Consider the following 23,728-nt stretch of genomic DNA (forward strand, 5'->3'; position numbering starts at 1 on the left):
TGACTGCAATAGAGATTTGTCATCAGACTGCTTTTGAAAGTTAAACAAGTAATACCTCAGAGGGAAAAAATAAATTGAAAATTCAAGTTACTCTGTCATATGTAGTAAAATATTTGGCATTTTGTGCTTCATGATCAAATACTACCATGAACAAAGATTAAACATCAATTAACCAAATAATTTATTTGCATGTTATTTCCATTATTTTATAGTTATGCAATCTCATCATTTGATTTGCTTGTGTGTAACATAATCCTTCCCTGAATCACGCTTTATCTTGTTTTGGCTCTACCTCATTATTCAACAACCTCTCTATTTTTTCTATAGAACATATTTCTCTCTGTAAAACTCTAACCCTCTCCTTCCAATAGGCTTTTCACATTGAATATAGCTTTAATAAAAGCTATTGTTTTGGGCCTCCCCGGTGGCGCAGCGGTTGAGCGTTGGGTTGCGAGGCTACCGGCAGCCTCTGCAGTGCCAGTTCGATCCCTGGCTGCTCCCCAGCTGCTGGGCGAGGTTCCCACATGGCGCGCAGACCTCTCCTGCCACCCGCTACCTCCCTCAGCAGTGTACTTCGTCAGTCACCTGCTCTGCTCCCCGCTCTGGCTCTGGTGAATTCTCTCACCCTCCTGCGTTTCTGACTGTACCCAGTGCTTGTGTGAATAAATAAATAAATCTTTAAAAAAAAAAGCTATTGTTTTATCTATGCAGCATTTCTTCCAACTGTCCCAATTCCAGAGCATGATAATAAAGAGTTTTTGTCTAAAGTGCTGGTATGGAATGAAAAGAACAGTTTCTCCTTGGGCTCCTGGATGCTAATCTATGAAACTGAGAAAGCAGGAGTAGCCATGTGTGTTGTTCCTGTATTAGGCAGCGTGGAGAAGACTCTAGGCTGAGAAAAAAGTTAAGGAAGTCACAAGAAGAACTAAGGTGAAAAGCAGAGAGAATGTCCTAAAGAACAGTTGTATTTGATCGCTGAGTCACATAGTACACCCCAAAGTGCTTACACACCTTTCTTCACTTGTGATGATTTAAGTTGGAATACAAGTCCAGTGGCGCAGTGTTTGAGCGCTGGGCTGCGAAGCTGCCCCCAGCCTCTGCAGCGCCGGTTCAATCCCCAGCCACGGACGAGGGTCCCACATGGTGCGCAGACCTCTTCTGCAGCCGGCTGCTCTCCCTCAGCAGTGTGCTTCGTCAGTCTGCCTGTTCTGCTCACCGCTCTGTCTCTGGTGAATTCTCTCACTGTCCTGCGCTTCTGACTGTACCCAGTGCTTATATAAATAAATAAATAAATCTTAAAAAAAAATAGAAATAACATTTATAAATCAGAAAAAAAAAACTACTTCTGTAAAATTACAAAAGCATAGTCTCTATGATTCCAAATTAAATTAGGTAATGTTTCTGAAAAAAAAAAAAAACTATATTCTAGTTGAACTGGGACATATATGTATGCAAATGTTGTGTAAGTTTACCATTTTAGTCTTAAGTATTCATGAATGCCACTTTTTATATGAAAATAGTGATTAATTCTGAGTAAAGATACTTTCATCTCAGGGAAAATGATACAGATTAGAAACATTGCAGCATTTTTGGTTCAAATTTTAATCTCATTCTAATTCAGCATTTATTGGAGGCCAGCAGTTTCATTGATTAATTCATAATTGTAAATCATTTACTTCCTTATCAAACTTTTCCAACAGTTAAAGGACTAATAGGCAGATGTAAAATATTTAGTATCTGCAGCTAACTAATTGACAAGGAAATCCAAGAATTACTTTACTCATCATTTCTCCCATTATGATTGTTAGCACTTAAAATATTGGTTCCATACAATAATTTTAATTTAAATTTATGTGCACATAAGAACAAAAACATTCAATATGTCCATTCATTGTCTCACTTATATCTACAAATATCTATGCTCAATGGTGTATTGCCAAAAATGTTGGAAAACTTACTTGAAATTATTGAATTATTTCTCTTTCAGTACACAGAGTACAAAATGTTTTAGTTTTACTTCATATAAATGTTCTGCCTACAGTCAGGTTGTCTTTGTAAAGCTATTGTCTCAATGAAATCAATAATACTGGTGTTGTGAGAAAGTTCTGGCACATGTAGCTATAAGCAAATTAAACTTAATTAAATTCCCATCTTTGATTCTAACTTTAGAAGGGCCTCAAGGCAGTAATTTTGTGAATCCTCTGTCTAGTGGACTCTTGTTGAATAATTAGTAACTCTTTTCAAAGATGTACCTGCTTAATATGCTTTCTCTTTCATTCTGCCAAGTGTGTGGGCAGGAAATGTTTAACCTGAACAGTATTTTCAATACATCACAAGTATTGAAGTGACATCTAAATTAGTGCAAAAGAAATGCTAATTATGAATTACTAGGAAAAGAGCAATGTGTTAGAATTCAATAGTGCCTTTTGTCTTGAGAGCTTACACATAACAAGGGGGTGTCACATCTACAAGCAGGAGAAGGCCATAAGCCTCCTAGTGTCTTGAGTAGTCACTGATTTACCCTCATTTACTGAAGGAAGAAGTTTCTCCAATAAATAAGCTGAAGAAAACCTGCTTTAAGTAGAACCAAAATATATAAGGTTTTAATTTACCATACATTGTGTTCCATTATTTCTATGCCAGTCTGTCTTTTTCATTAAATGTTAGATAAGAGGAAAACAAGCATTCAAACATCTCAAGATGAAATCTTAAATCAATTTAACTTGAATTTTTGTTTTGGATCTCTCAGGAAAAAAAAAAAGTGTCTTAAACAAAGAATGTAATGCCCACTCTATTTTTTCCTTGAGCATTCCTTATTGACCAAGCACTTTGTATAATTAGTGATACCAAAATGAATAAAGTAGGATTTCTCTCCTCAAGAAGTTCACATCTATGGGGGGAAAGATAGTATAAAATAATGACTAAAATGCGCAGTAGTAATAGAATTATAAAATATAACATAGGTTTTGAACAAGTTGAGACACAGATATTCTTAAAACTACTTTGCTAGAGATAATTGCTTTACTTTTATCACACATAGAAAATGAGTTTGCATAGGAAAGAGATCTCTTTTGGAAAAGTAGTCAATACAAATTCAATTTCTTGATCCTCTGAAGAGCTTCAAAAGGTAAATTCATAAAGAAAATACGAGCAAAGATTTTATTTTGTAAAATAATGATGCAATTGTTTTAGTTTCCCTCTTTCCTTTAAATATTATTTTTCTGTAGTTTCATAGTTCTTTTGTAATGCAAATTTTAAAAAGCATTATTTATTTATTTATACAAGCACTGGGGACAGTCAGAAGCATGGGAGGGTGAGAGAATTCACCAGAGCCAGAGCGGGGAACAGAACAGTCAGAATGATGAAATACACTGCTGAGGGGAGCAGTGGGCATGGCAGGAGAGGTCTGCGTGCCATGTGGGACCCTCGCCTGCGGCCAGGGATCAAACCGATGCTGCAGAGGCTGCAGGCAGCTTTGCAGCTCAGCGCTCAACCACTGTGCCAAGGGAGGCCCTGTAATGCAAAAAAAAAAAAAAATTATACTAAATTTCTTCTAGCCAAAATCCCTTTTTTCTACTTACCATCGTTCAGATCTGACTGGACTTTTTCTACCATTGTCCAGATCTAACTGGACTAAATGCATGCTATTAATCACTCTGCTCTATGCATTGAAATTATAATAAGCGTCTCCAATGTTGCTGCAAACTGCATGTGTTTATCTTTTTTGATTGCTAATTCCATTGTATATATGTTCAGGAAAATAAGTCGGAAAAAATAAAAAGAAAAATACCAGATGGTCTCACTCATAGCAGGAATTTAAAAAACCTAAATAAGGGACCAGGAAAAAGACTAATTAATACAAAGTAAAAATAAAAATCAACAAGCAACTATAAACCAGAGACACACTATGGGGGTAGAGGGGCAAGGAAATGAAGGATTAGGGTCAAAATAAGGGGGGGGGGTGCAATTGTTTGGGGAATATAACAAAAATGAAAATGCATACATTGTGCAAAAATGAAAAATGATGTAAGAATTATATAAAATAAAATATTAAAATAGAAGAAAAAAGAAATTACAATAAGCTGACAGTTGGAAGCAAATAAATTTGTTACAAGTCTTATTCAAATTAATAGGCTCATCTTGTATCTGGTAGGAAATTCACACTTTTAAGTTAGGAATCTTAACCAATTCTAAACATTTATGATTATATTCAATCATCAATATGTTTTAGCAAGAAGATGACCCAATTCTTAATTTAAGGGTGAAGTAACTAACACTTACAAAGAGTCTCAGGGACCCAAGGTATGACCAGTTCTCCTGTCAGTAGGCTGGTTCATTTACCTTATGATTAGTGTTTCCTCTCTCTCAGATACATATTTAAGATAGTGAAAATAAACTCTAACCCCTTACACTCAGTGCCATCTTTATGAAGATTAAGAGTGTGTGCGGGGCCGCCCCAGTGGCACAGCGGTTGAGCGCTGGGTTGCGAAGCTACTTGCAGCCTCTGCAGCGCCGGTTCGATCCCCGGCTGCTCCCCGGCCACTGGAGGATGGTCCCACATGGTGTGCAGACCTCTCCTGCCGCCCGCTGCTCCCCTCAGCAGTGTCCTCCATCTGTCTGCCTATTCTGGCTCTGGTGAATTCTCTCACCCTCACACGCTTCTGACTGTACCCAGTGCTTGTATAAATAAAGAAATAAATAAATAAATCTTTTAAAAAAACAAACAAAAAAAAGAGCGTGTGTGTGTGTGTGTGTGTGTGTGTGTATCTTTATGGTATATATCTTCTTTTAGGATACTAAAATTCTTCCAAATAATTTTATATTTTTTATATTTATTTATTTATTTATTTTAGTGTAGAGCTTACTTCTTTATTTTTTTCTAAAGATTTATTTATTTATGCAAGAACTGGGGTATAGATCAGAGGTGCGGGAGGGTGACAAAATTCACCAGAGACAGAGCAGGGGGCAGAACAGGCAGATGGACCAAAAACACTGCTGAGGGGAGCAACAGGTGAGACAGGAGAGGTCTGCCACACTATATGGGTATCTGCCTGGCCGGCTGGGGGAATCGAACCCATGCTACAGAGGTTGTGGACAGCTTCACAGCACTGCACTCAAACCTCTGAGCAATCAGGGAGGCTCAGGATTTTAAATTTTTAATATTTGAGGTCCTTTTTAATTTTGTATTACTTTCGTTGTAATCTTGCTCTATACTTTGCCTCTCATCCAATTTGTTATTACTAAGAGTGAAAAGGCACCTAATTAAGAGGTTAAAATCATAATATAAAAATAAATAGACTCTGAATGAATGTCTGGATGAATCTGAGTAAATAAAATGGAGGTATTTTTACATGTGACCTTTGTGAATGATCTTTGCCTTAATAAACCAGATTTTGTTTGCTTTTGTTTTTGGGTTTAGTTTTGTCTTGTTTTATCTGTTTGCTCATCCTAGGCTATGGTAATGTTCATGGATAAACTGTAATCTTCAGAAAGATAAAAACAACTGAAAACATTTCTGTGATAACATTTTCTGTCTAGAAAGCAAATCCTATTTTTCATGGAGTTTGCCGTTTTTCACTACGGAAATTATAATTTATAAAAATGAATATTTAAAAATAAAATCACAGAATTTATTTTCAATTTCTAGGTTCCTAATCTTGCTCCTTCCGTGTCCAATGAAATGAGAGGTGAATTGACTTTGCAGAGAAAATAGCTCTACTGATAGAGATACTTAATTCACTCTCCAGCCAGAGGTGATTATTGCCACAGTCCTGGTGCCGAGGTGATTAATGTGGGAATCAGAGAGATTTTCGTGACTGTCTAATCTGTACTGCTGTAAACTATTAAATGGATGATATAAAGATTTATAGGATGATACTCAGTAAGACAAAACAGTTTAGTCTTCCTTTCTGAACAAGTGTTAGGTGAATTAGTGGCAAATGAAAAGAAATAGAAGTCATAAAATGTATCTATTTTTATGTCTCTGTACTTAGTTGCAATATTTTTATTACTTGAAAAGGTTTAATTATTGTTGGGTTCTTTTGTGGATCTAATAAAATGCCTTCCTTCCTTCCTGCATGCTGGACCAACTGAAAATCACAACCAAATATATGGGTCACAGTATATCCTTGATAGCTGATAAAATTATTGCTGAGAAGTGCACACAAAAGCTTTAATTCTAAAATCCAGGTATGTACAGATTTATACACCCTCTAGGGCAGAGATCACCATATCATCAGAGTTGGATGGAGCTTCCCAAGAAAAAAGGAATAGGCCTTGCTGGCACTCTCATAATTAAGTCTTGTATATGATTAACTAACCCAACTCACCTGGGGTAGAGTTAGTTAAGTGGCAGAAAGAGGCTGTCAAATTAGGCTAATGGTGCTTCCTTCACATGAAAAAAAAAAAAACCCAAGAAACTACAGATGGAGAATAAGCATTCCCAAATGTCAAGAGATATGGACATTCAAAGTCTAATATTTGTATATCTATTTACTATACTTTAATATGTTGCATCCTTTAACCTTAAAATACTTGACTCTACTCTAACCCCAACCCAATCCTATGAACATTGTGATGGAGTTATAAATCCTGTTATTACCATTTTATAGCTGCATAAATTAAGCCTTAGAGAGGATACTGAATTTGATCAAAGTAACATAGTTGATAATGAATAAAACTAAGTGTCAAATGCTGGCCAAGCTCACTCTAAACAATCCTTTCCATACTCAAAGTCATTCCTTCTAATAACTCTGATAATATTTATCTAGGCCAATACGTTCTCTCTGTTCTGTAACCATTCTGTAGTGTTGATGGGAATTTGATAATTCATTGATAAAAAGTTCAGATTGTTATTTTTAAAAATTTTGCTTGGAAATAATTTTAGACTTACAGAAAAGATACAAAAACAGTACAGAAAATTTCTTAATAAACCGTTTACTCATTTTCCTCCCATGTTAACATACTAAAGGTAGCATCATTATCAGAAATAGGAAATTTAATTAGTACAGCACTACTAATTAAACTACAAACCTTACTCACATTTCATGATTGTTTTTAATATTGAGTGTGAATTTCATGAGGGCAGGAACTGCATAATATCCATCTTCATATCTGCGCCACCCAGTTCTATGTCTGGTCTATTTGCAGAATTAATCAAGCAGTGATCAGTAACTATTCGTAGAATGAATGAATGAATGAATGGACCTTGGTTATCTATGGGATATACTTGAGTACATTTATGTGTTTTTATGTGCCACAAGTTTAAAAGCATGCAAGTAAAGGCCGAGGCTCTGATTTGAATGAATCATATTTAGAACTAAATTCCAATTTGTGAAGCAGTCTGTATAGTATTTGTAAAATATACTACTTTAAATTTTTTTCAAAGACAAAAGAGAATGTAATGCCCTTATTTAAAGACACACAACTAGGAGCCTCCCTGGTGGTGCAAGGGTTTCAGTCTCAGTACTATGAAGCTATCTGCAGCCATGTTCATTCCCCATGCAGGGAGCTGACCCACATGGTGGCAGCAGACCTCTCCTGTCTCACCAGCTCCCCTCAGCAGTGTATTTCAGTAGATCTGCCTGTTCTGCTCCCCCCTCTGTCTCTGGTGGATCCTCTCACCCCCCCATTCCTCTGGCTTGCACCCCAGATCTTGTATGCATAAATAATTTTTTTTAAAGACAAACAAATATAGTGATATCCACTAAATGGGAAACTATTGTGTTACATTCATTTAATTTTTTTTTAATTTTTAAAAATTTTTTAAAAGATTTATTTATTTATGTATACAAGAACTGGGTACAGGCCAGAGGTGTGGGTGGTGAGGAGATGCACCAGAGACAGAATGGGGAACAAAACAGGCAGATTGACTGAAAGATTCTGTTGAGGGGAGCAGCGGGAAAGCCATGGTCTTCTGAGCCATGTGGGTATCTCCCTGGCTGGGGATTGAACTCATGCTGCAGTGGCTGCGGACACCTTCAAAGGTTGTGTCTTAACCCTATGCACCACCAGGGATGCCTACATAAATTTTATGCATACATGTATACATCTGTGTGTTTTTGTGTGTGTGTATGGGGAGGTATTTTATATCATGCCTTAGTGAATGTCTGAGCAAGAGAATCTGTGACTAATGGCAATAAGCCCTGTATTTCCACCAAAGTTTAGAAATTAACATTAAAACAAATATAAAAACTCTTTCCCACAAGAGGAGATCAAAGCAAATGCTTTCAAGGCATTTTCTTTCTTTGAGTCCTGTAGAGATAGCATTAATACAGTGTGAATTTTGCTGTGACAATGATTTCTGACAGCTTCAAATTTAGACTCTGATTTATATCATTCTTTATAACCAATGATGTGAAACTAGAAGAAAGACAATAATCAAAGCACACAATTTCTATTAGTAGTTGAAAGGACCATAAAATGTCTACTTTTCTTGTTATTTTTGCCATCTTTTAAACAAACTGAAATATTAATGTGTCTAAGTCTAGCAAGACAAAATATCTATAATGGCAATATTATTAGTTGGACAAACCTGAAAAACAAAATTGTTATGAAAACTGACTTTTTCTCAAAAGTTTAACTTAAAAAATAATTATTCTATTTTATTATTTAGATGGAAGATGTCATAGCACGCATGCAAGATGAAAAAAATGGAATTCCTATTCGTACTGTGAAAAGCTTTCTTTCCAAGATACCTAGTGTCTTCTCTGGTAAGTTTGCATGCAGTATAGCTCCACTTTCTCTGGTATCTTTCACAAACTTAAAAAATCTATTCTAGCTATTCATTATTAAAAGTCTAGCTCAATATCATAAAATTCCCATGTCATGTTTAACATAGTGGTGGACACTTATAGCAAAATACAACAAAACAAAAAATGTGACCCTACTTTAAATTAGTTGCAAAGACAAAATGTGAAATAAGAGAAATCAATATTAAAGTAGAGCTATATGAAACAATGTATATTGCATATGGAATTTAAGAGGATAGAAAAGTGTCAATGAAGTGTCAGGGAAGAGTTCCTGCATAGCAGAGATGAACAGAGATTGAAAACTAAAAATATGTATCAGCTTCAAGAGAACTGGGGTCTCCCATCTGCCAAGAAAGGTTGGATAGACCACATCAGCAAATAAGAATAGAGTCAGATAATGAGGGTCTTTGAAGGCTAACTTAAAGGATCTGATACTGATATATGGGTAAATATGGAGCCATTTAAAATGTTTGTGAAGAATGTTATGAGGAAAGTGCTCGAGATGAATTGTCATTTAGGGAAGGCTATTGTCACTATAACACTCTTGCAAGAATAGTTGGGATGCCAAGACTTTGATACCTGGGGACTGAAAGGAAAAAGCATGAAAATTTGGAAAATAACTGCTTTACAGAATACAAGAGGTAATGTTGTGATTTTTTTTTTTTTTGGTTTTTGTTTTTGTTTTTTGGTTGGATGACTGTTAGTTAAGGAAATAATTATCAGAAAGCCCACAGATGTGAATAGGGAAATCCCAAAAGAGAAAACACATAGTAATGCATTAGAATCCATACCCGAGCTCCACAAGACACTGAAGTTCCAATTGGTGAGACTGGGGAACACTGGCGTACTGAGAACAGGGCTAACATGGCATGGAGTAAAGGCAGAATCAGACATACCCAAGTACTTACAGTGAGTGAGGAGAGTAAAAAAGCTGGGGCTGTGTGTGTGTGCGCGCACGCGCTCACGGACAAGTGCACACTTGATGGGATTCATGAAGGATGAATGTTTACTGTTTCCTGATGAACAAGGACTAAAATATGATCAGTAATCAGGACACCCTTATCCTTGGTTAGATAGCAATAAATCAGAGCAGAATACAAATGAACAGACTCAGATGTTGGGATGTGATAGCTGCATTGCACTATAAAAGAGAATGCATGAAGCACATTAGGGTTTCAATAGCCTACGTTTACTCTAATAAAATATATCCTCTTTTCCTCTCTTTCCTTTTATCTTATTCTCTTCCAATGTTTTGCTCTTCCTTGCAAATGCCTTGTATTTTTCCTTATCTGGGGCTTTTACTCTATCTCTTCCTTCCTTGCCATCCCACTTCCAGGCTTAACTCATTTTTGTATGTATCCTCTACCCCTTAGAAAATATTAAAGTCCTTGCAGTCAATGAATCAGAGTTAACAAATAAAAAATATTTTCCTGTTTTGATGATCAAAGGAACAGATGTCCTGGCGTTGCAAAACAAAATGCATTCAGAATCCATGTAGATAAATGGAGTTAAATTACCAGTGTAACTGGGAACTCTTCTCAATTCAACAGTGTATTTCCTATCTAAAGGCATTCCAACTCAGGAGTTTTTGACCACATACATAAAACAAAAAAAGGCTAAGCAAAAAAGGTTTGCCCATCAGATTAAGTTGGGCTGCAAGTTTAAATTGTTGATTCTAAGGGTAAATCTAAAATATTTGGTAGAGTTCCATATATTTGCAATATATGAAATCATGGGAAGAATTCTTGATTAATGATATTAAGATCTTAATTAAAAACTAAAATTGGACATATATTTAAGAATGAACTTTAAAGATACCAATACTTATTTTTAATGTTCACTAATGTAAAGCAACAATTGTAGCTAGTCAATAAAGTCATGAATGACATTTTTCATATTGTTGTAATTAGCTAAGTAATCTGTTTCCTAGAAGTTTTTTAGAAAATCTTGGTCTCATATGTTTAATTACTACTAAATCAGAATTTCAATTTTGACGCAAAAGGTTAGGTAGTATTGTCTTAAGCAGGCCAGCACTCATATTTTTTTTTAAAGATTTATTTATTTATGCATGCAAGAACTGTGGTACATCAATATATTATCCTGTGTAATAGGATTCTTTGACATTATTCTGAAACTGGGTCTCAGATGTTCTACAAAGTTGGACTTTTTATTATCAACTTCTCAACAAAACTGTTTTTACTTTAGTAGATGCGACCATCAGTTGGTCAAAACATGAATGCTGTCTGAGAGGACTCACCAGAGACAAAGATGGAAACACAACAGGCAGAATGGTTGAAATACGCTGCTGAGGAGAGCAGCTGGTGCAACAAGAGAGGTCTGCTGCACAATCTGGGTCAGTTTTCTGGCTGGCCGGGCATTGAAGTCGTGCTGCAGAGGCTGCAGATAGCTTCACAGTACTGTGCTTAACACCTTGCACCACCAGGGAGGCCCATCATAATTTTTTTAATGATTTATTTTTATTTATTTATGCATACAAGAACTGGAGTATAGCCAGAGATGTGGAGGGAGGTGAGAGGATTCACCATAGACAGAGTGGGGAGCAGAACAGGTGGGTCTACTGAAATACACTGCTGAGGGGAGCAGCAGGTGAGACAGGAGTGGTCTGCTACACCATGTGGGTCAACTTCCTGGCCGGGGATCATGCTCATGCTGCACTGGCTGCTGATAGCTTGATAACGCTGAGACTTTAACCACTGAGCCCCCAGGGAGGCTCCTAGCACTCATATTTTTACCCGAGGTGCTGGGTACAGTGACAACTTGCAGATTTTTATTTCCTTTCAATAGCTCTAATCATTTAATTTTTTTCTTTAGTCTGACCTCAGTGAAGACCATCCAAATCCATGGATGTGGTTACTTTGTTGCTTTGTTGTTATTCTTTTGTTAAGTTTGATTCACTTGTAGGAGGGAGAAAGAATTTAAAAGAAGAATCTCATCCCTCCTAGTTCCTAGATTCCAGAGCCAAGAACCTCTTCAGTCCCTGCCATTGAAGTATGTGAGCAGCTACGTGGAGGGATAGGCAATAACCAACTCTCCCAGACAGCATACACATTTTGACCAACTAATGGCCACATCTACTATGGTGAAAACAGTTTTGTTGAGAAATTGATAATAAAATCCAACTTCCTACAATATATGAGAGCCAGTTTCAGAATCATGTCAAAGAATCCTATTACACAGGATAATATATTGAGCAATGGTTTGGTTGATTGCCCCCACTCTACTATTGGTAAATATCTTTCCTCCAGATAAACAATTATACAAAAATTTCTATTTTTTTATATTGGAGTTGTTAATTTTAGCCTTCTAGTTTTCATTGTTCCAAAACAAGAGGAAAAATCTTTGAAATGGCCTTCATGTGGTTTCCTTGAACTAGGGATAGGACATACACTTGAGTGGATCCAATCAGTGATTTTTTTTTACCCTCAGAATTACTTTCTAAACTTCAGGCATAACTTAGGCAGTTCCATAGGTGACACATGACTAGATACCCCACAAGTTCAGGTAATTCATTTAGGGAACCCAGTTATGGGTGCTGACCAGACCAAAGCCCATTAGCTCTCTCACCTGGGATTTTCATGAGATCACTTAACTTCAGTAAAGTGTGTGTGTATCTAGTTCTGAAATGATACAAATCTAGGAGCTGGGGATGATTACCTCCTGCAGAGAAAAACAAAGGAAGTCTGTGTGCAGATTAAGATGAAACACATGAGGAAATCGAAGAAAAGGCCATGAGGCAAAGAATACTGGCTTCCTGGTAGCTTTGTACCTCTTGCTTGCCCTGCTCTTCAGAGACACAGTGCTGTGACCTCCAGAAACTTGACTTGAGAAATTTCAGGCCCTCTGGGTCATACAACACCTATTTTTTTTTTAAGATTCATTTATTAAGAGGGCAGATCAACATGGTGGCAAGGAAATGCTGCGAGTAAGATCTCCCATTAAAAAAAAGTTAATAGGGAGGAAAAGCAGCAGGTCCCAGTGAAAACTGGGACACAGAAGATAAACGTACGACTCCAGCAAACTACCCAAAGAAGAAAGTTGCCATAAAACAGGACTAGAAGGGAGGAATGCTCAGAACCCTGCTACCCTCACCCACCCACAAAGTCAGCACTCTCCGACCACCAGAAAGGAGGAAAAAACAAAACAAAAAAAAACTAAAACAACCAACAAGAACAAACTACTCATCAAGCAGGACTGTCAGTGGAAAGGAACTATTTCAGCCACCACACCCCGTGAACTGGAGCTGTGGAGAACCCTGCAGGATTAGCCACAGAGGTGAGTGAACGGCTCCAGGTGCCATTAGAGAAAAACAAAGACTCCTGGAGACCTACAAACATCCAGGCCAGCCGGTAAGATTGTGCAGAAAAGTGACACTCTTGAAAAGGATAAGCGGATCGCAGCTGCTCAGGTCCCCACTCCTGTGACCTAGGCTTGCGGGGAGATGTGCGGGGGCCCTCACTGAGGTGAATGTCTCTCACTGAGTAATCAGAAACCAGGCGCCCAGACACTGGAGCTGGGTGTAAAAGGCTCCATTTCTGTGGACACTGAACTGGGCTACAGCCACGTCCTGGACCTGAGGGCTTTGGAACTGAGACTCGGGGCACAAATTTCGGGGCTTGGGATCCCCATGATGGTGGGGCATAAGGCAGACACAGCACCCCAAAGCCATTGAGGCTTTCCCCACCACTCCCACTCTGTTCCCCTGTCCCAGCTCCCCAAGGACACTAGGAGAGATCTCTGGTGCCACCTAGCAACCAGAAAAAAATCACCAACGCCCCACAGAATAGGGACCTTTCTTCAGTAAAGAGTACTTGAAACCTGCAGAAGGCTCCCAAAGGAGTCAGAGGTGAGCTGGGAAGTTCGCCCAAGCCAGGCCGCTTCTGACCAGCAGTCCGAGCCCAAAGGGGAGTGGGTACCCATGGCCTGGGTAGATCCAGCCTGCTGGAGAGTGTGCCTGTCTCCGAATCGCCATTTTAGAATAGGGACCTTTCTTCAATAAAGACTGCTTGAAACCGGCAGAAGGCTCCTGGCGGAGCCAGAGGTGAGCTGGGAAGTTCGCCCAGGCCAGGCCCCTTCTGGCCAGTAGTCAGATCCCAGAGGGGGAGCAGGCACCCAGGGCGAGGGCAGACCAGGCATGTGGAAGAGTGTGCCTGTCTCCAAATCTCCATTTTAGAATAGGGACCTTTCTTCAGTAAAGACTGCTTGAATCTGGCAGAAGGCTCCCTGTGGAGCCAGAGGGAGAAGGTTCCCTGCGCAATCAGAGGTGAGCTGAAGGCCCCCACAAGCCTGGTCCCAACTGGCGGGAAGTCGGAGCCCATAGGAGGATCCAGAGATTTGGAACCCAGAGTGCTATCAAGCTGCCCCACTTCCAGGGAAGTTTGTGGAACTTAAAGACACACATTTGTAACTAAACACAGCAGGAGGAGAGATTCTGTAACAGTGACCATTAACATACTCGAAGTACCACCGCCTCACTAGACTTCTGGCATAACGGTTTTAGACACGTTTGGATTGCCAGTTTCTGAATCTCCCGAAAGAACACACCAAAAAGATGACAGCCAATACCAGTGGCACAGTGTCCCAACACATAGGGCAAATTAGAAGACAAGCAGCAGGGAAAAGAAAACTACAAGCAAAGTAGCAATGCCTCAGAAAAAAGTCACACCACAAAAACAAAACAAAACAACAACAACAACAAAAACACCCACCAGCTTGCAACTACGGTGACTTGGAAGAAGTTCTGAGCCTTCCAGAAAAAGAATTTAAAATTGCCATGATGAAAAACTGATGGATCATTAAGGAAAACAACACTCAGAAGAATGAAATTGAGTCCCTAAAGAGGAAAGTAAGAGAAATGAAGGAGATCAAAGAATTAATGGCGGCACTAAAGAACTCTGGGAAAAGCAATGAAAGCAGAATAGATGAAATGGAAGAACGAATAAGTACTCTTGAAGACACAGAAATAAAAAGAACCAAAACAGAAAAGGAAAGAGAAGTATGAAGGAAAAAGACCGAGGAAAGACTTTGGGAACTATCAGACTCCATGAGGAAAGGAAATATAAGACTTATAGGAGGGCCTCCCCGGTGGCGCAGCGGTTGAGCGCTGGGTTGCGAAGCTGCCCGCAGCCTCTGCGGCGCCGGTTCGATCCCCGACTGCTCCCCGGCCACCGGAGGAGGGTCCCACATGGCGCGCAGACCTCTCCTGCCGCCCGCTGCTCCCCTCAGCAGCAGTGTACTTCGGTCCTTCTGCCTGCTCTGCTCCCCGCTCTGGCTCTGGTGAATTCTCTCACCCTCCCGCGCTTCTGACTGTACCCAGTGCATGTATAAACAAAACAAACAAACAAATAAATAAAAAACATGCCTCTATAAAAATAAAATAAAATAATTTAAAAAAAAGACTTATAGGAATCCCTGAAAGAGAGGAGAGAGATGTAGGAACAGAGAAAATATTCAAGGAAAAATTGAAGAGAACTTCCCAAACGTGAAGAAGGAGCTGAAATCGATATAAAAGAAGCAAGAAGAACACCAAACATCCATGATGAAAGGAAAAACACAGCAGGACACATAATAGTAAAGCTCCCAAGAATCCAAGACAAGGAAAAAATAATGAAGCTGACAAGAGGGAAGAAACAGGTAACATTCAAAGGAAAACCAATCCGACTGACATCAGACTTCCCTGAAGAAACACTACGGGCAAGGAGAGAGTGGAGGGACATAGTCAACAGGCTCCAAGAAAACAGATGCCAACCAAGAATACTCCATCCCGCAAAGCTCTCCTTCCTCTGTGAAGAAAGAATAAGGACCTTCCCAGACAAACAGAAACTCTGGAATTTCATTACGACTAAACCCCTACTACAAAAAATACAACAAGGAGTCCTAAAGCCAGAAACTCAAGGGACGAATAACAATGAAATAAGGCCAAAAAAAAAGTTATTAAAAGAATAAATAAATAAAATCAAATGAAAGAGAAACACAATGGCAAATACAGATGCTACATATCAATATTAACTCTAAATGTAAATGGACTAAACTCTTCAATAAAAAGACACAGAGTTGCTGGCTGGATTAAGAAATAAAACCCAACCTTTTGCTGTCTCCAGGAAACACATTTTGCTACAAAAGATAAAAATTGACTCAAAGTTAAAGGATGGAAAACAATCCTACAAGCAAATGGACCAAAAAAGAAACCAGGAACAGCTTTACTTATATCAGATAAAACAGATTTCAAACTCAAAAAGAGAAAAAGCGACCCCAACGGTCACTACATTGTGATCAAGGGGACAATACTTCAAGAAGAAATAACACTCATTAACATATATTCACCAAACGAAGGAGCACCAAAATATAGCAGACAACTATTTTCATCTTTAAAAACAGACATCAGAGAAAACACATACGTAGTGGGAGACTTCACACACCACTATCAACAATGGATAGATCAACGGGACAAAAATAAGTAAAGACAATAAAGCTCTAAATAAGGATCTAGAGCACGTGGGCTTAACAGACATCTATAGAACACTAACCCCCCAAAAAAAATCTGAGTACACAATTTTCTCAAGTGCACACAGATCATTCTCCAGGATTGATCACATACTGGGACCCAAGACAAACATCAACAGATACACCAAGATTGAAATCATCCCAAGAATCTTTTCTGACCGTGAAGGCATCAAACTAGAATAAACCATAAAAAGAAGGCAAGGAACTCTCCTACCTCATGAAGATTGAAAAGCACACTACTGGAAGACCACTGGACTAATGAGGAGATCAAAGAAGAAATTTAAAAAAAAATCTTTGAATTGAATGACAAGGAGGACACCAATATCCTAAATGTATGGGATGCAGTGAAAGCAAGAATAAGAGGAAAATATATAGCAATAGAGGCTCACATCAAGAAACAAGAAAGAACTCAAAGAAACAACCTAATCTCAAAGCTCAAAGATCTAGAAAAAGAACAACAACAACAAAAAAAACAAAACCAGTAGAAGAAATGAAATAATAAAAACCAAAGCAGAAATAAATGAAATTGAAACTAAAAAAAAATAATCCAAAAGATCAATGAAAGCTAGAGCTGGTTCTTTGAAAAAATAAATAAAATAGACAAACCCTTAGCCAGGCTCACAAAGGAAAAAAGCGAGAAAGCACAAGTAAACAGGATCATGAATGAAAGAGGAGAAATCACAACGGACACAGCAGAAATCAAAAGAAAAATCAGCAACTACTATGAAACGTTATATGGAAACAAGTTCTACAATCTAGAGGAGATGGACAAATTCCTACAACTCTACAATCACCCAAAACTGGATAAAGAAGAAATAGAACACCTAAACAGACCAATTACAAGCAGCGAAATTGAAATGGTAATCAAAAACCTCCCCAAAAACAAAAGCCCAGGATCTGATGGATTTACAAATGAATTCTACAAATGTTCAGAAACAAATTATTGCCTGTCCTTCACAAACGCTTTCAAAAAATTGAGAAGGAAAGGATAATACCAAACACATTCTATGAAGCCAACATTACACTAATACCAAAACCGAACAAGGACAACACAAAAAAGGAAAACTACAGGCCAATCTCGCTAATGAACACTGATGCAAAAATCCTCAATAAATTTTTAGCTATCAGAATCCAACTTGTATCCATAAGATAATTCACCACGACCAAGTAGGATTCATTCCAGGGACACAAGGATGGTTCAACATCCGAAAATCAATCAACGTTATCCAACACATCAACAAAAATAAATATAAAACCATATGATAATATCAATAGATGCCAAGACAGCTTTTGAAAAAGTGCAACACCCATTCATGATAAAAGCCCTTGAAATTCTTGGGATACAAGTAACATACCTCAACATCATAAAGGCAATATATGCCAACCCAACAGCCAGTATCATTCTCAATGGCAAAAAGCTGAAAGCATTTCCATTAAGGTCTGGAACAAGGCAAGGATGTCCACTCTCACCACTGCTTTTCAATATAATACTGGAAGTCCTAGCCAGAGAAATGAAACAAGAGAAAGACACACAAGCAATCCAAATAGGAAAAGATGTCAAATTATCACTATTTGCAGATGATATGATTATATACATAGAGAACCCTAAAAACTCCACAGAAAAACTAATTCAACTCATCAATCAGTTCAGTAAAGTGGCAGGATACAAAGTCAACACGCAAAAGTCAGTAGCCTTCCTATACACAAACAATAAATCTGAAGAAGAAGAAATAAAAAAAATCCCTTTTATTATCAAAACAAAAAAAAATCAAATACTTGGGTATAAATCTAACAAAAGAGGTAAAGGACCTATACAAAGAAAACTATAAAACACTGTAAAAGAAATAGAAGAAGACACAAAGAAATGGAAAGACATCCCCTGCTCATGGATTGGAAGAATAAACATTATTTAAATGGCCATCCTACCAAAAGCAATATACAGATTCAATGCTGTATATTCAACAGACACACAGACCAATGGAATCGAATAGAAAATCCAGAAATAAACCCACAGATTTATGGTCAACTAATCTTTGACAAAGGAGCAAAGAATATGCATTGGAGCCAAGAAAGTTTGTTCAATAAATGCTGCTTGGAAAACTGGGTCGCTACATGCAAAAGAATGAAGCTTGACTACTACCTAACACCATGCACAAAAACCAACTCAAAATGGATTAAAGAACTAGACATAAGACCTGAAACCATAAAATACATAGAAGGAAATATAGGTGAAAACTACCTGATATGCACATCAAAGACATCTTTACAGACACATCACCCAAAGCAGTGATAGTGGGACTGAAATACAATAAGGGAATCAGTATTTTTAAACTGATAAAAAATCATAAAGAATTTCTCTCTATCATCTTAGATGTATAGTAACTATATTTTTCTTTAGTTTTGTTATTCAGTTCAACAAACACTGTGTTCCAGTTACTATACCAATGATGTTCTGCTATGTTGAAATACCCGGTATGATCAAATACCCACTATGTGCCAGTTATTATACTGGGTTTTGATGACTAAAATTTTTATTTTAGTGGAGAAATAGATTGTATATATGCCGGCACAAAATTTTCAACTGGTTTGATAGGCTGATTTGAGTTTTGTTGGCAAAGGCTGAATCAGTTGTGAGAACACAAGTGTTTTAAAATGTGTTTACTTAATAACCTGATGTTCAACCAAGAGCCTGAATTCATGTCTTTTGCTCCTATAAAAAGTTTCATGAAGTTTGTACATAATTGTGGGGTGATACTTGATTATTTAAAGACATTTTTGTTAACTTTGGCCAAGTTATAATCAAAGATATATTCTCTAAATATATTCTCTAATTTCATATTCTCCAAATTGCTTAGGTGATCTATGAAGTAAATTTATTTTATAATAAAATACTCAGAAAATTTTCTTTGAAGACAAACTTAATATTTTCTTTTTTAAAACTATATATATATATAAATACACACACACACACACACACACACACACATATATATATATATATATATATATATATATATATATATATAAATACATACCCTGTAATTTCCTTTTCTTTTTCTCTAGATTCTGGAGGTTAATTGCTAAATTTAATGTTTCACTCTTATTTTCATACCTGACTCAACACAATTATATAAATCTTACTTTTCCTTCTAATTGCTATTATGTCTGTATTTTATTACTACTGTTGTTAAAATGTGGTGTTTGTGTGTGTGTATGTGTGAGAGAGAGAGGGAGAGAGAGAGAGAGAGAGATACAGAGAGACAGAGACAGACAGAGACAGAGAGATTAATATTGTAAGTTGTTCCAAACCATAATGTAGAGGTGGAATATAAAGAACAAATTCTGAAGTTTTCCCCAGAATCTTCACCATTCAAGTGGGGCTACATTGTGTCTCTATATGGGAGCTATTCATCACAATATAAAATTAAAGATGTTATTCAAATATGCAGTGTCATCAGAGCTTCATAAAAGTGTCCATGCAATTTATGCAATTATATCATCAAATTGGAAAAATAACTATAGAGTTAAAACTATAATATATGAAGATTTTGCTAAGGATTTTCTCTGAATGACTTCAATAAGTCTTACTCCTACATGATAGCTACTGACCAAGATTTCATATCATTTAATTTCCAATATTTATCAATCTCTTCATACAAAACACTTTGGTAAAGCAAATTATCATAAGACACTCACATCAGCTGAACATCCTATGTATTTAAATTCTGAAATGAAACTGAATCCATACCTGATGGAACATGAAAGTTTGTGAATAAAAGAAAAAGTAATTAATTTGATATTTGCCCATCTTTCATAGCATTTTGAAACTATAATACTTTCATTGGCTTGTGCATATTTCAATGAATTAAAATCAACGTTAGGTTTTTGGTTGCTTGCTTTTTAAGATACTGAAAAAGATGTTTTAATGCTTATTCTAGGAATGCATTAAATAATGTTATAATATTGAATACTATTGAATATTATTATATTGAATATTTTTGGATATATATTTTTTTACTCACCATTGTGGATGCCTATAGAATTTAAGAGCTTTTTCACCTTATATATCAAAATCAGTAATATATTACATTTAACAATTACATATATATAATTTTGGAGGAAATTGTTAGTAATTTGGCAGGCTCCTACATGGATATTGGCTTTTAATATGGTCATTTTATTATTTAGAAAACTTCAAAGTAATTATTGCTTATCTATTTCATAGAGAAGGAAATGATGGTTCAGATAGTTCAAGTTTTGGACTCAGTTTTACACAGCTTATTTGTATTAAACTGGTAGCAGTTCAAGTCAAAATGCTGTTCCCTTTTTGTCATCACCATGAGTTACCCTATATGTTTTGTCCTCATTATGAAAAAATGAACACATGTCAGGATAATGAGGATTTTGAGTAATGGAAACCCTTAGAGTTGTCTCCCACAATGCCTTCCTTACTGAATACTTAAGCAAAAGACTGAGTTTTTGTCTCTATTTTTGTGTCTATTTTATCTCTGAAGAATTGCATTACCTTGAGAAAACAGCTAAGTTTCTAAACCCCTACATTTTGGAGGTTATATGGATTTTTTCCAAGTTTTCTTCTCACATAAATTCTTTAATTCAGAAAACATAGTGATGGAGAAACTGTGGGTAAAGTATTAATTGAATACAACACAAATCTCAACTCTATGCATGATAGCTAGAACGATAAGGAATCTCAATACTTAAGCACTGTCCCAAAGTAATCTCAAAATCAACATGCCAAAGTTAAATTTATAGGCTTTCCTCAGTCCTTTCACTATTTGACACCAGATGCCAGCTATTGTCACCTTGACTTCTTCCTCTAGAACCCCTTCATCTCATGGTTATTTGATTAATAATCTTGTCTATTTTTTTTTCTTTTTTTTTTAAAGATTTATTTATTATGCATACAAGAATTGGGGTATAGGCCAGAGATGAGAGGGTGAGAGGATTCATCAGAGACAGAGTGGGGAACAGAACAGGCAGACTGTCTGAAATACACTGCTGAGGGGAGCAGCAGGTGAGCAAGAGAGGTCTGTCATGCCATGTGGGTTGCTCCGCGACCAGCAGGGATCAAACCAGCACTGCAGAGGCTGTGGACAGCTTCAAAGTGTTGCGCTTAACTCCTTGCACCACCAGGGAGGCCCGGTTGTTTCTTCTCAGTAGTCATCAAATCCATTGGTTTTTGACCATCTGCTCTTGTATTGCTCTAGTTCACACTATCATCTCCACTCAACAGAATTATTACATCAACTCTTAACTGATCTCCGCATTCACGCTGCACTTCTTCCTCTCTTTCCCCATGAAAGAAGACAGATTGCTATTTTCCAGTTGCTAATATGATCTATTTAAATCTATTCTAATATTAGGATTCATAAGATTCCTAAAAGCAATGTAAGTCAACCTGTACTTCACTGTTAAGAGTTTGTTTCACAGTGTATCCTCTTTCTTTCTTGGTTCTAGCCACAGAGGCTACTTTTCATTTCCTATACTTCCCCAAGTCTGCTGCACTTACTATGTATACTTTCCACTGCTGTGCTGTTTCTTCTCTTTGGAATTTTTCTTTCCCTTTTCCACTTGGCTTTGCTCAGATCTAATTGTTGTAGTCTACACTAGTTTCCTTCTATATGCTCATTAAACTACTTTCTTTTTTAAAGGACTTTATCGTATTTCATCATTTTGAACTCATTAGTGATAGTTTTTTTTTTTTTTTTAAGATTTATTTATTTATTTATACAAGAACCGGGATATAGGCCAGATTCACGGGAGGGTGAGAGAATTCACCAGAGACAGAGCGGGGAACAGAACAGGCACACTGACAAAATATACTGCTGAGGGGAGCAGCAGGCTCCACAGGAAAGTTCTGCCACACTATGTGGGACCCTCACTGGCCAGCCGGGATCGAACCGGTGTTGCAGAGGCTGCAGACAGCTTCACAGCACTGCGTTCAACTGCCTGCACCACCAGGGGAGGCCCCATAGTAAATTATTTAATAGACATTTCTCTAGAAAAAAATACAGAGACTATATATGTAGAGAAACAAACTCTCTGTAGAGAAGAGAGACAAAGATGTTCGCTGTGGTTGTAATCCAGAGCAGAGAATATGAAAACCTTATCCAGGAGAGGGTCAATGAGATTTGGAGAAGCAATAAGATGTATAAAATATTTTAAAGATTTAGAAAGGAGTTCATTACCAATTCAGTGGCAGGATTATGAGTTAGGAGGGAGTAGACGAGAGCAGAGGTGCTAAGAGAAAAGGCACAGACAGCAATGATATGTATGGCCTTGAGAATGCAATAATACACTGTGCAAATGTACGATGATGCCTTTCACAAATGAACTGGGAAACACAGGAGCAGTCTCATTCTCCCTCTGATGGAGAAAGAAAAAAAATTTGAATAGTTTGAGATACTCAAAAAATGTATGAAGTGTTCAGCTATTGGATTTACAGATCTGAAATTCATGGGTACTTAGCATGGATTGTGAAAGTAGTTATATTTTTTGATTGTGTCAACATACATAAATTATTTAGATTTTTAAAAACCTTTTGTTCATTTTTTTCTTTTATTTTTTTTAAATTCCAAATAGAAGAAAATTATTGGGCAGAAACTAAGATCTCTCTTGTAGTTGTATGTGGAATGATAAAATCAGAGGACCAAAGATGGAGCTCTATGCCATAGAAGCATTTAGGGATGAACAGAACACATGGCTCATACATGCTTGCTCTTAGGTTCTTAGCAGAATGGTTTTATTCAGTTTATTTGGAGCAGCAATGTAGATTAGTTAATGTGAACCACATGGGTCTTGTTTAAGTGACTGGACACTCTTCTGTGTTTGGAAATCTAGCATTCAGTGGATAAAGACTTGGAGTTTTTCTTTGGATCTTAACAAGAAAAACAAGTCAGCACATAAAATACAAACCCTACACCATTTTACTCTAATCAAAATGGATCTTGCCTATGCACTGTAGTAGGGAGTGTTCATGATATGTAAACTTAAAATCAGTGCTTGGTCAAACCTAGGGTAGTATCTCTAGAAATACCTATCATAGCACCCACCTCCAACTCCTTACAATACCTGACAATGAAAATGAAAATGTAGGGCCTCCCCTGGTGGTGCAGGAGATTGAGTGCAGCACTGTGAAGCCTCTGCAGCGTAGGTTCAATCCTGGCCAGCTGGCGAGGTTCCCACATGGTTCCTGTCTTGCCTGTTGCTCCCCTCAGCAGTGTATTTCATCAGTCTGCCTGTTCTGTTCCCTGCTCTGTCTCTAGTGAATCCTCTCACCCTCCCACGCATCTGGGCTGTACCACGCATATGGCCTGGTTCTTGTATAAATAAATAAATAATAATTAAAAAAGAAAATGAAAATGAAAATGTGTTTACTGACATCATGTTCCATGATACTTTAGGACATTTTTAAAAATGTTTTCATATTCTGGACA

At 37.3% G+C, this 23,728-nt stretch overlaps 1 protein-coding gene across 12 annotated transcripts in view; it reads left to right on the plus strand.

Moving 5' to 3' along the window:
- Positions 1–23,728, plus strand: part of RGS7 (regulator of G protein signaling 7) — a gene marked incomplete at both ends in the record, with an annotated part of 489,391 nt that overhangs the window by 236,105 nt on the left and 229,558 nt on the right. For all 12 annotated transcript variants that reach the window (XM_084253313.1, XM_084253315.1, XM_084253309.1 and 9 more), the window contains one exon: positions 8,615–8,711. In XM_084253313.1, coding sequence (XP_084109439.1) covers positions 8,615–8,711 — 97 coding nt within the window. The remainder of the gene's footprint in view (positions 1–8,614; positions 8,712–23,728) is intronic.

Source organism: Talpa europaea (assembly GCF_964194135.1).
Source record: "Talpa europaea genome assembly, chromosome: 14".
NCBI lineage: Eukaryota > Metazoa > Chordata > Mammalia > Eulipotyphla > Talpidae > Talpa > Talpa europaea.